The following is a 13,221-nucleotide window of genomic DNA, read 5'->3' as shown; positions in this document are numbered from 1 at the left end:
GGGGAGGCCTGAGACAGTGTGTCCGAGCTGCCCTCTCATTCCGAAACGATTTGAAGTACACGGGAAATGCCAAGTGTGTGTGAGAGAGACAGAGACAGAGAGAGAAAGTTGAAGAACGAGAAAACGACATTAAAAAAAATACACCGGACCCTCGGCCGGGAGAGCAATGATTTAATTTTAGCGTTTTTGCTGATCGGTGCTTTTAGGAATCGATGCACTCCCCTGGAGTAAAAAATAAATTATACAAAAATACATTTCGAAATAAATAGTGAATCAAGGAAAATGACCGTCCGGGACGGCGAAGTGTTTGTGGGGGGTGGAGGAGGTTTTCGTTCCTGATAACCCGTGGGTAAGGTTCCCCGGAAACAGGCCCTGGATTCTGGCCACATGGGCGACGGCGGGAATGGCGTCATCGCCGAGGGATGCCCGGCGACATGGGCAGCGGGCAGGGAGCCTCGAGTATCGCCAGAGATCAGCGCCCAGCCAGGCACAGGTCCTGCTCGGTCTCTCGCTGGGTCGAGGCTGAATTCTCGAGGGAGTCGATGGGGGACGGCGGAGGCATTAATAAACCCTCAGGGGTGATGGGGGGTGGTAATGGCTGGAGTGCACCCTGGCCCATTCCGGCGATGGCACAGGGATGGCCAATTTGAGCTTCGCCCGCCCCCAAAGGTTCTGCCGCTGACCGGTTGACCGTCCGTTCCTGGCGACCCCAATGGCTGAGGAGGCGGTCAACCCCACCCCATGTGCCCTTTGCCCCCTGGCCCCACAAGCCCCTCCCCCCACCCCGCCCCTCCAAAGAGGGGAGCACCCCCTTCCACCCCCGCCCCCCCCCGCACCCCACCGGAAGTCAGGGTCAATCTCTTCAGTGGGCAAGGGGAGGAGGCCATTCGGCCCCTCGAGTCCCTTCCCGCTCACCTGTGGCGGGGCGGGGGGGTGGGGAGGGGTGAAGGCTCACCCAGAACTCCGCCCCCGCCCCCGATGGCGCTGGGGGTGGGGGTGGTGGCGGGGGGGCAGCGATGGGCTCTCGCCGGCGCCCGGCCTAAAGGGTCACCAAGGTCGGGGAGCTGAGCGAGTCCGACGATTGGTCGCCGCTGCTGCTGCCGCGGCGATGGGCGGCGGCGCAGGGCTCCGGGGGGGCAAAGAGGGCCAGGCCCTGGCCCGAGGGGCCGGCGGAAGGTTCCGGGTCGTAGGCCGGCAGGCTGGGGTAGGTGAAGGCCAGGCTGGCGGTGAAGGGGGTGACCGAGGGGGTCCGCAGGAGGGTGGGCGTGTGCAAGGCCTCGGGCTCAGGGCTCCCCTTGCTCACACTGATCTCGGGGACGGGCCTGATGGGGACTTTCAGTGGCTTGGGCCTGGAAAGGCAGCCCGCTGCCTCAGCAACCAGGCCCTTAGGCCTCGCCAGGAGACCTCTGACCATTCCCGAAGTTGAGGGGCCCCTGGAATCATCGGGAATTTTGCAAATGGGATGATGAGCCTCCAGAATGAGCTCCAATCTCTCCTTCTCCTTCTGCAGATCAGATATCTCCTTCTGCAAACCTGATTTCACATCCTCGAGTTGGTCCGTTTCCTGGGAAAAAATCAAATCGATCGTTTCATCCACAGGGATATCAAACAGCACGGGGTTAGATACAGAGTAAAGCTCCCTCTACACTGTCCCCATCAAACACTCCCAGGACAGGTACAGCACGGGGTTAGATACAGAGTAAAGCTCCCTCTACACTGTCCCCATCAAACACTCCCAGGGCAGGTACAGCACGGGGTTAGATACAGAGTAAAACCCCCTCTACACTGTCCCCATCAAACACTCCCAGGACAGGTACAGCACGGGGTTAGATACAGAGTAAAGCTCCCTCTACACTGTCCCCATCAAACGCTCCCAGGACAGGTACAGCACGGGGTTAGATACAGAGTAAAGCTCCCTCTACACCGTCCCCATCAAACACTCCCAGGACAGGTACAGCACAGGGTTAGATACAGAGTAAAACCCCCTCTACACTGTCCCCATCAAACACTCCCAGGACAGGTACAGCACGGGGTTAGATACAGAGCAAAGCTCCCTCTACACTGTCCCCATCAAACGCTCCCAGGACAGGTACAGCACGGGGTTAGATACAGAGTAAAGCTCCCTCTACACCGTCCCCAACAAACACTCCCAGGACAGGTACAGCACGGGGTTAGATACAGAGTAAAGCTCCCTCTACACTGTCCCCATCAAACACTCCCAGGGCAGGTACAGCACGGGGTTAGATACAGAGTAAAACCCCCTCTACACTGTCCCCATCAAACACTCCCAGGACAGGTACAGCACGGGGTTAGATACAGAGTAAAGCTCCCTCTACACTGTCCCCATCAAACGCTCCCAGGACAGGTACAGCACGGGGTTAGATACAGAGCAAAGCTCCCTCTACACTGTCCCCATCAAACGCTCCCAGGATAGGTACAGCACGGGGTTAGATACAGAGCAAAGCTCCCTCTCCGCCGTCCCCATCAAACACTCCCAGGACAGGTACAGCACGGGGTTAGATACAGAGTAAAGCTCCCTCTACACTGTCCCCATCAAACACTCCCAGGACAGGTACAGTTTGGGTGTTAGAGTGTGCTCTGGGGGTGTCCTTGCTCCATCTGATGCTCTGGATTTCTCTCTATCTCTGAGAGTTCCTGGCACTCACCACCTGCAATCTCTCGGTCAGCTCTCTCCTCCTGTTCCGACACTTTGCTGCTGCCAGTTTGTTTCTCTCCCTTCGCAGTTTCTTCCTCTCCTCCTCCTCTGGTGACACCTGGGAAAGATCGCAACAGATTAAAACTCAAGACAAACCAAGTACAATCCACCCTTAAGAATCTGATGCCAGCTGTACTTTGGCAGGCCACACACTACCCTCGAAATCAGCTGGTTCTGGCCCCTACTCCAGAGCCCAATAATCCAGGCCAACCCTCCCAGGGTCAGTACTGAGGGAGTGCCGCACTGTCAGAGGGTCAGTGCTGAGGGAGCGCCGCACTGTCAGAGGGTCAGTACTGAGGGAGTGCCGCACTGTCGGAGGTGCCGTCTTTCAGGATGAGACATTAAACCAGTAGTGGTACTTATAAAATGAAGGATTCCTTTAGCTTTTTTTATACACTTGCCCTTCAAAGATGTACATACACCCCCCAGGTCCCTGTTAAAACTGTGGCCTCGGGGCTCACCATACCTCACCTCACGCTCTGAAGCCAAGTGAGTCCCTCCTCACCAACTCCTCACCAACTCCTCACCAACTCCTCACCCGGCTCCGTGTTAAACTGTATTCCCCGCCTGTTAGCTTCTTGTGCCAACCCTCCTTCTCCCGATAGGGAGGGCGGAGGTTGAGGCGGTCTGGAAAGTGGCGAGGTGAGGGTGCAGTGGGAGAGAAGGCGGGAAAGGGAGCTGGATATGCCAGTTCCACTGAGAGTTAGTAAGGCAGGAACTATGAGTGAGTAAGCACAGTCTTGGCCAAGACCAAACAGTTGGCAATGGACGTGTTAGTCAGCAGGAAATCATTCCAATCTGTGGACGATGTTGCTGGAGGATTTCCTGCTGTGGAAGGAGCTTTGACTCATCGCCTGGTATCTTAGGGAGAGGGACTGGCAGTTAGGAGGCACCTAGGAATCTTAAAAGGTGAGAGAGACAGAGAGAGAGAGAGAGAGAGTGTGTGAGAGAGAGAGTGTGTGAGAGTGAGTGTGAGAGAGAGAGTGTGTGAGAGAGAGAGTGTGTGAGAGAGAGAGTGTGTGAGAGAGAGAGAGTGTGAGAGAGAGAGTGTGAGAGAGAGAGTGTGTGAGAGAGAGAGAGAGAGTGTGTGAGAGAGTGTGTGAGAGAGAGAGTGTGAGAGAGAGAGTGTGAGAGAGAGAGTGTGTGAGAGAGAGAGAGAGAGTGTGTGAGAGAGTGTGTGAGTGAGAGAGAGAGAGAGTGTGAGAGAGAGAGAGTGTGAGAGAGAGAGAGAGAGGGGAAGGGGCTAGGGAGGGAATTCCAGAGTTTGGTCCCCCTCTAGAATCACCATACCACACCCTCACCTCTCCCCCACCCCTCCCCGCCCGCTCTCACAGGTCCACCAGCAACACCCCTCCCTCCCCTCCCTCCCTCCCCTCACCCCATGCTAACGTGTCCCTTCATTTATTCCCAAGAGCTGGTCACCCATGTCCGTGGGGAAATGGGATTCGCCGGCCGCTCCCGCGAGTCAGGCCATTCCTGAGCATCGGCCTCACAATGGGGCCTAAGGGTGGCCAAGCGGCGGCGGCCATTTTGGAAGGCGCCGAGCAACGGGCTCTGGCGCCAGGCCCCTCCCTGTCTCGGGGGCCGCGGCGCGGTGAGGCCAATAGGGCTGTCAGCCGCCATCTTGTACCTCCTTCGAGGGAGTGGGGAAGGGAGAGGGCCTCGGGTTCACTGCCTTGTCGGAGAGACCCGGCACCTCCGACTAGGGCAGCACCAGAGACCGGAACATCAGGCTGGATCCCCGTTCACTCGTCTCTGGGGTGGGACTCGAACCCCCGACCTTCCGACTCCAAAGAGAGAGAGAGAGAGGGAGCACTGCGCACTCACAATATCTAACACTCTGTGCTCACAGCAACAGGAGGGAGGCCATTCAGCCCCTCGGGCCTGTTCTGTCATCCAATGAGATCATGGCTGATCCGGGAGCTAACTCCATATCCCCACCTTTACCCCAGATCCCTTAACACCTTCGGTTAACAGAAACCTATCGCTCTCAGATTTAAAATTAATTAATCCGGCATCGATTCTCCCCACCCTTTGGAAGAGTTTCCTAATCTCACTCCTGAAAGGCCTGACTCTCATTTCTAGACTCTGACCCCCTCGTCCGAGTCTCCCCCAAACCAGTGGGAGAAGCTTCTCGCTCTCTTTCCCCCTCAATTCCTTGAAAACTTTGATCGAATCCCTCCTTAACCCGCTAAGTTGCCAGGAACAAAAGCCTCATTAAACCGATTTGTAGCTTTTAAGTGTTTTGATCTGTCGAAGGTCGGCCAGTTGTGTCTGCAGTTTGGACAGCACAGTCTGACTGTGAAATGTTTAATTGGGGCACGGAGGAGGGCCAGCGTTCTGCCAGGAGAGGAGTGAACAAGGTGCCAACTCTCACCACAGCACACGTCTGGCCGTTTACCTCACAGCGGTGCCAGATGTGTTGCAACATCTGTTTCTCATGGAGCCTGTGCAGCTGCTGCTGTGATTCAGACGCTGGCAGAGACGGGACTGGGCAGGTTTAAGCCGTTCGCCGGGCCCAGACTGCGACAGGGAACTGCCTTAAAGTGTCGCTCAGTGTAGGAGGCTGCACACATTCACTCACTCACACTCACACACACTCACTCACACTCACACTCACACATTCACTCACTCTCACTCACACTCACACTCACTCACACTCACACACACTCACTCACACTCACACATTCACTCACTCTCACTCACACTCACACTCACTCACACTCACACATTCACTCACACACTCACACTCACACACACACACACACACATTCACTCACTCACACTCACACACACTCACTCACACTCACACATTCACTCACTCACACTCTCACTCACACTCACACTCACATTCACTCACTCACACACACACACACATTCACTCACACTCACATTCACACACTCACACTCACACACTCATACTCACACTCACACTCACACACTCACACTCACACTCACACACTCACACACACACTCACACACACTCACACTCACACACTCACACTCACACACTCACACTCACACTCACACTCACACACTCACACACTCACACTCACACACACACTCACACATTCACTCACTCACACTCACACACACACTCACACATTCACTCACACTCACTCTCACACTCACACACACTCTCACTCACTCTCACTCACACATTCACTCACTCTCACTCACACTCACACATTCACTCACTCTCACTCACACTCACTCACACTCACACACACACACTCACACATTCACTCACTCACACACACACACACACACATTCACTCACTCACACTCACACTCACACACACACACACTCACTCACACTCACTCACTCACTCTCACACTCACTCACACTCACACACATTCACTCACTCACACTCACACATTCACTCACACACACACACATTCACTCACACACACACTCACTCACACACACTCACACTCACTCACACTCACTCACTCACACTCACACATTCACTCACACACACACATTCACTCACACACACACACACTCACACATACTCACTCACTCACACTCACACACACTCATACTCTCACACTCTCACACACACTCACACACACTCACACTCACACATTCACTCACTCACATTCACTCACACACACACTCACACACACTCACTCACACACACACTCACACTCACTCACACTCACACTCACACACACTCACACTCTCACACTCTCTCACACACACACTCACACATTCACTCACTCACACACACACACATTCACTCACTCACACTCACTCACACTCACACACACTCTCACACTCACTCACACTCACTCACACTCACACTCACACATTCACTCACTCACACTCATACTCACACACACTCTCACTCACACTCACACATTCACTCACTCACACTCATACTCACACACACTCTCACTCACACTCACACATTCACTCACTCACACACACACACACTCACACATTCACTCACTCACACTCACACTCACACACACACACTCACTCACACTCACTCACTCACTCACACTCACTCACACTCACACTCACATTCACTCACTCACACTCACACATTCACTCACACACACACACATTCACTCACACACACACTCACTCACACACACTCACACTCACTCACACTCACTCACTCACACTCACACATTCACTCACTCACACTCACACATTCACTCACTCACACTCACACATTCACACACACACATTCACTCACACACACACACTCACACATACTCACTCACTCACTCACACTCACACACACTCATACTCTCACACTCTCACACACACTCACACTCACACATTCACTCACTCACATTCACTCACACACACACTCACACACACTCACTCACACACACACTCACACTCACTCACACTCACACTCACACACACTCACACTCTCACACTCTCTCACACACACACTCACACATTCACTCACTCACACACACACACATTCACTCACTCACACTCACTCACACTCACACACACTCTCACACTCACTCACACTCACTCACACTCACACTCACACATTCACTCACTCACACTCATACTCACACACACTCTCACTCACACTCACACATTCACTCACTCACACTCACACACACACTCACACTCACACACACACACACTCACACTCACACATTCACTCACTCACACTCACACACACTCACACTCACACACACACACACTCTCACACTCACTCACACTCACTCACACACTCACACTCTCACATTCACTCACTCACACTCACACACAAACTCACACACTCACACACACACACTCACACTCACACTCACACATTCACTCACACTCACACTCACACATTCACTCACTCACACTCACACATTCACTCACACACACTCAGACTCACACACTCACACATTCACACTCACACTCACACATTCACTCACACACACACACACACTCACACATTCACTCACTCACACTCACACATTCACTCACTCACACTCACACACACTCACTCACACACACACACACATTCACTCACGCACACTCACACACTCTCTCACACATTCACTCTCACACTCACACTCACACACACTCACTCACACACACACTCACACACACATTCACACACACTCACTCACACTCACACACACTCACTCACGCTCACACTCACATTCACACACACTCACACTCACACACACACTCACACTCACACTCACACACACACTCACACATTCACTCACTCACACTCACACACACACTCACATTCACTCACTCACACACACACTCACACTCACACACACACTCACACATTCACTCACACACACTCTCACACACTCACACACACTCTCACACTCACACTCACACACACACTCACACATTCACTCACTCACACTCACACACACACTCACATTCACTCACTCACACACACACTCACACTCACACACACACTCACACATTCACTCACACACACTCTCACACACTCACAATCACACTCACACATTCACTCACTCACACTCACACACACACATTCACTCACTCACACACACACACACTCACTCACTCACACTCACACTCACACATTCACTCACTCACATTCACACTCACACACACTCACTCACACTCACACTCACACACACTCTCATACACACACACTCACACACACCTACACACACACACTCACAGACTCACATTCACACACAGACTCACAGACACTCACACTCACTCTCACACACACGCTCACACTCACACACATTCACTCACTCACACTCACACTCACACATTCACTCACTCACACTCACACTCACACACTCTCATACACACACACACACACTCACACACACTCTCACACACACACACACACACTCACACACACACACTCACTCACACACACTCACACTCACATTCACTCACTCACACTCACACACACTCTCATACACATTCACACACTCACACACATTCACACACACACACACACTTACACTCACACACCCGCTCACACTCACACACTCACATACACACTCACACACATTCACTCACTCACACTCACACACACTCTCACACACATGCTCACACTCACACACACGCACACACTCACACACACACACACTCACACTCACACACACATACACTCTCACACACATGCTCACACACACACACTCACACACACACACTCACACACTCACAGACACTCACTCACACACACACACTCACACACTCACAGACACTCACTCACTCTCACACTCACTCACACTCACACACACGCTCACACTGACACATTCACAGACACGCACTCACTCTCACACTCACTCACACTCTCACACACCCGCTCACACTCACTCACTCTGACAAACATGCTCACTCACACTCATTCACACACACACACACTCACAATCACACTCACTCTCACACTCACTCACTCACTCACTCACTCACACACGCTTACAGACACATGCTCACACTCATTCACACTCACACACACATGCTCACACTCACTCACTCACACACTCACACTCACTCTCACAGACACACACTCACACTAACTCACTCACACACACTCACACTCACTCACACACTCTCACAGACACACACACTAACTCAATCACACACACACACACACTCAGAGACACACACTCCCACTCAACTCACACACACACACACTCATTCGCTCACACTCACTCACTCACACTCACACACACTCTCACTCACCCTCACACTCACTCACTCATACTCACACCCATTCACACACACTCTCAGACACATACTCACTCACCCACACTCACTCACACACGCACTCGCTCGCTCACATTCATTCACACTCACACTCACTCAATCACACTCACACCCACACACACACACACTCACTCACACAGACTCACTCACACTCACACACACTCAGTCACATGCACTCACATACACTAACATACACACACTCACTCACTGACACACACTTGTTCACATACACATACACGCAATCACACACTCACACAAACTCACACACACACACTCACTCACCCACACACTCACTCACACACACATTCACTCACCCACACACTCACTCACACACACACTAAAGCACACACTCACTCACGCACAACACACAGACACACACAGACAGATACGCACGTACACATACACAGACACACAAACACAGACACACATACACTAGCCACACAGGCACACTCAAATACACAGGCATGGATGCACACAAACACAGTCACTCACATACACATACACACACACAGACACAGACATAGACACACACACAGATACACTCGCTACACAGGCACATTCACATACACAGACAAGGAGGCACACACAGACACACACACACACAGAGGAGGATTATGTGTCACCATACAGCATATAAACAGGAGTAATGTCACTATAACACAACCCGCATGGTTCCAACAAGAAACATAGAGTCTATAATATATCCTGAAAGATTGGACAGGTCAGGGCCTCTTTTCTCTAGCAAGGACAAGGCTGAGGGGTGAGCTGATAGGGGTTTTCCTAAGGGTCGACGTAGGGAAGATGTTTCCTTTTGTGGGGGAGATCAGAACTAGGGGTCCATCAATATGCGACGGTCACTAATAAATCCAATCGGGAATTCGGGAGAAACTTCTTCACCCAGAAAGTGGGGAGAATGTGGAACTCGCTCCCACAGGGGGTGGTCAAGGTGAATAGTGTAGATACGTTTAAGGGGGGAGCTGGATAAACACACGAGGGAGAGAGGAGTAGAAGGATAGGGTGATGGGGTGAGATGGACAGGGGGTGGGAGGAGGCTGGTGTGGAGCTAGCCTATACCCAATGGCCAGTTACAAAGCTGGATATTCTACGTAAAGGTTATTTCAGTAGCAGTTTCATTCTGAACTTTGACTCACATATCCCTCTCAGACCCGCCCAGAATAACATCCATCTAACATCCACTCTGCTGTTACACACTATGTGATCAACATACTGGGTTATATATTAAACTCTGACCACCCAATCAAGTCCCACATTCATCTAAAAACTTCACTGTTCCAGTCTGTAACTCACTCCCGGGTATCTGTTATTCTATATATAAACCATCCCGAACCCCTCGATTAGACTCCAGTCTGTAACTCACTCCCGGGTATCTGTTATTCTCTATATAAACCACCCCGAACCCCTCGATTAGATTCCAGTCTGTAACTCACTCCCGGGTATCTGTTATTCTATATATAAACCACCCCGAACCCCTCGATTAGATTCCAGTCTGTAACTCACTCCCGGGTATCTGTTATTCTGTATATAATCCACCCCGAACCCCTCGATTAGATTCCAGTCTGTAACTCACTCCCGGGTATCTGTTATTCTATATATAAATCACCCCGAACCCCTCGATTAGATTCCAGTCTGTAACTCACTCCCGGGTATCTGTTATTCTATATATAAACCACCCCGAACCCCTCGATTAGATTCCAGTCTGTAACTCACTCCCGGGTATCTGTTATTCTATATATAAACCACCCCAAACCCCTCGATTAGATTCCAGTCTGTAACTCACTCCCAGGTATCTGTTATTCTATATATAAACCACCCGAACCCCTCGATTAGATTCCAGTAACTCACTCCCGGGTATCTGTTATTCTATATATAAACCACCCCGAACCCCTCGATTAGATTCCCGTCTGTAACTCACTCCCGGTATCTGTTATTCTATATATAAACCACCTCGATCCCCTCGATTAGATTCCAGTCTGTAACTCACTCTAGTTTAACTGCTATCATATCGATTGGTTCACTATTTATGGTCAGTCCCTGGGAGTGTGTTAATATTTACAGGGGGTCTTCGGGGAGTGTGTCAGAATTTACAGGGAGTCCTCGGGGAGTCTGTCAGTATTTACAGGGAGTCCTCGGGGAGTCTGTCAGTATTTACAGGGAGTCCTCGGGGAGTCTGTCAGTATTTACAGGGAGTCCTCGGGGAGTGTGTCAGTATTTACAGGGGGTCCCGGGGAGTGTGTCAGTATTTACAGGGGGTCCCCGGGGAGTGTGTCAGTATTTACAGGGGGTCCCCGGGGAATGTGTCAGTATTTACAGGGGGGTCCCTGGGGAGTGTGTCAGTATTTACAGGGGGTCCCCGGGGAGTGTGTCAGTATTTACAGGGGGTCCCCGGGGAGTGTGTCACTATTTAGAGGGGTCCCCGGGGAGTGTGTCAGTATTTACAGGGGGGTCCCCGGGGAGTGTGTCAGTATTTACAGGGGGTCGGTGAGGTGAGGGTTATGAATCTGAGCTCTCTCTCTCTCGCTCCATACATGACAGATCTCAGCTGGGACAATGCTGACAATAAACATTACCCTGTCTAAGTTAATCTTGGTAACTTTTTTCTGTATAAGATAGCCTCATATCACGACTGCTTCTGTGGGTGGCCGGGACACAAATTTTAAAATATACCCGGTGTGACACAAGTCAGGAGTGTGATGGAATACTCCCCACTTGCCTGGATGAGTGCAGCTCCCACAACACTCGAGAAGCTCGACACCATCCAGGACAAAGCAGCCCCGCTTGATTGGCACCCCATCCACAAACATTCACTCCCTTCACCACCGACACACAGTAGCAGCAGTGTGTGTACCATCTACAAGATGCACTGCAGCAACTCACCAAGGCTCCTTAGACAGCACCTTCCAAACCCACGACCTCTACCATCTAGAAGGACAAGGGCAGCAGACACATGGGGAACACCACCACCTGCAAGTTCCCCTCCGAGCCACTCACCATCCTGACTTGGAAATATATCGGCCGTCCCTTCACAGTCGCTGGGTCAAAACCCTGGAACTCCCTCCCTAACAGCACTGTGGGTGTACCTACACCACAGGGACTGCAGCGGCTCAAGAAGGCAGCTCACCCCCACCTTCTCAAGGGGCAGTTAGGGATGGGCAATAAATGAGAAAACTGTTTGCGCAAATCGTAAAGACGGGCGTGTGACTGCGTTCCAGGGGGCCCTACCTCCTCCTCTCTCCGCCGTCTGCCCCCGAGAGGGGGCACCATCGTCCTGATGACCCCGGCCCTCGACGTGCCCGAGGTGCCCGGGGCAGGGCCCGCCCCAGGGTGCAGGTAAGGGTATGTCCTTGGGTAGAGGTTGGATGTGGAGGTGGTGATGACTGTGGGCTGTACCATCCACTGGAGCTCCTGGCTGCTGGCGATGGCGGTGAGCGATGGCACCGTGCTGCCCATCCCACACGGGGGCATGCTGTACTTCTGGAAGAGAAAGCGAGGGGTGAGGGGGGACGTTAAAGCACTTTAACAGTTAACTGAGGCTTAAACCACAAACGAAACATCCCCCACCAGCCTCCTCCCAGCCTCTCTTCATCTCACTCCCTCCCTCTCTCCCTCCCATCTCTCTCTCTCCCTCTCTCCCTCTTTCTCCCTCTCTCTCTCTCCCCCCTCTCTCCCTCTCTCTCCCTCCCTCTTTCTCTCCCTCTCTCCCTCCCTCTCTCTCTCCCCTCTCTCCCTCTTTCTCCCACTCTCTCTCTCCCCTCCCTCTCTCTCTCCCCTCTCTCCCTCTCTCTCTCCTCTCTCT

At 52.1% G+C, this 13,221-nt stretch overlaps 1 protein-coding gene across 1 annotated transcript; it reads right to left on the bottom strand.

The window, feature by feature from the left end:
- Positions 1 to 1,027: 1,027 nt before the first annotated feature.
- On the bottom strand, positions 1,028 to 12,896 carry LOC144677661 (fos-related antigen 1-like). The gene is made up of 3 exons (XM_078537691.1): positions 12,648 to 12,896; positions 2,667 to 2,774; positions 1,028 to 1,564 (listed from the first exon to the last, which is right to left on the bottom strand). The coding sequence occupies exons 1-3, from the start codon at positions 12,888 to 12,890 to the stop codon at positions 1,040 to 1,042; spliced, it is 876 nt and encodes a 291-aa protein (XP_078393817.1). The 5' UTR covers positions 12,891 to 12,896; the 3' UTR covers positions 1,028 to 1,039.
- Between the last annotated feature and the right edge of the window lie 325 nt (positions 12,897 to 13,221).

This window comes from Cetorhinus maximus, unplaced genomic scaffold (genome assembly GCF_964194155.1).
Source record: "Cetorhinus maximus unplaced genomic scaffold, sCetMax3.hap1.1 HAP1_SCAFFOLD_2830, whole genome shotgun sequence".
NCBI classification, from domain to species: domain Eukaryota; kingdom Metazoa; phylum Chordata; class Chondrichthyes; order Lamniformes; family Cetorhinidae; genus Cetorhinus; species Cetorhinus maximus.
Note: the sequence above shows the minus strand (reverse complement) of the source record. Positions and strands in the feature narration are given on the sequence as shown.

Excerpts from the sequence above, each read along its gene's own strand:
- LOC144677661 (XM_078537691.1), bottom strand. The coding sequence starts at position 12,890 with ATGCCCCCGTGTGGGATGGGCAGCACGGTGCCATCGCTCACCGCCATC. Across the intron at positions 2,775-12,647 it reads GACGGCGGAGAGAGGAGGAG|GTGTCACCAGAGGAGGAGGA; the intron begins GTAGGGCCCCCT and ends GATCTTTCCCAG. Across the intron at positions 1,565-2,666 it reads TGACCGAGAGATTGCAGGTG|GAAACGGACCAACTCGAGGA; the intron begins GTGAGTGCCAGG and ends ATTTTTTCCCAG.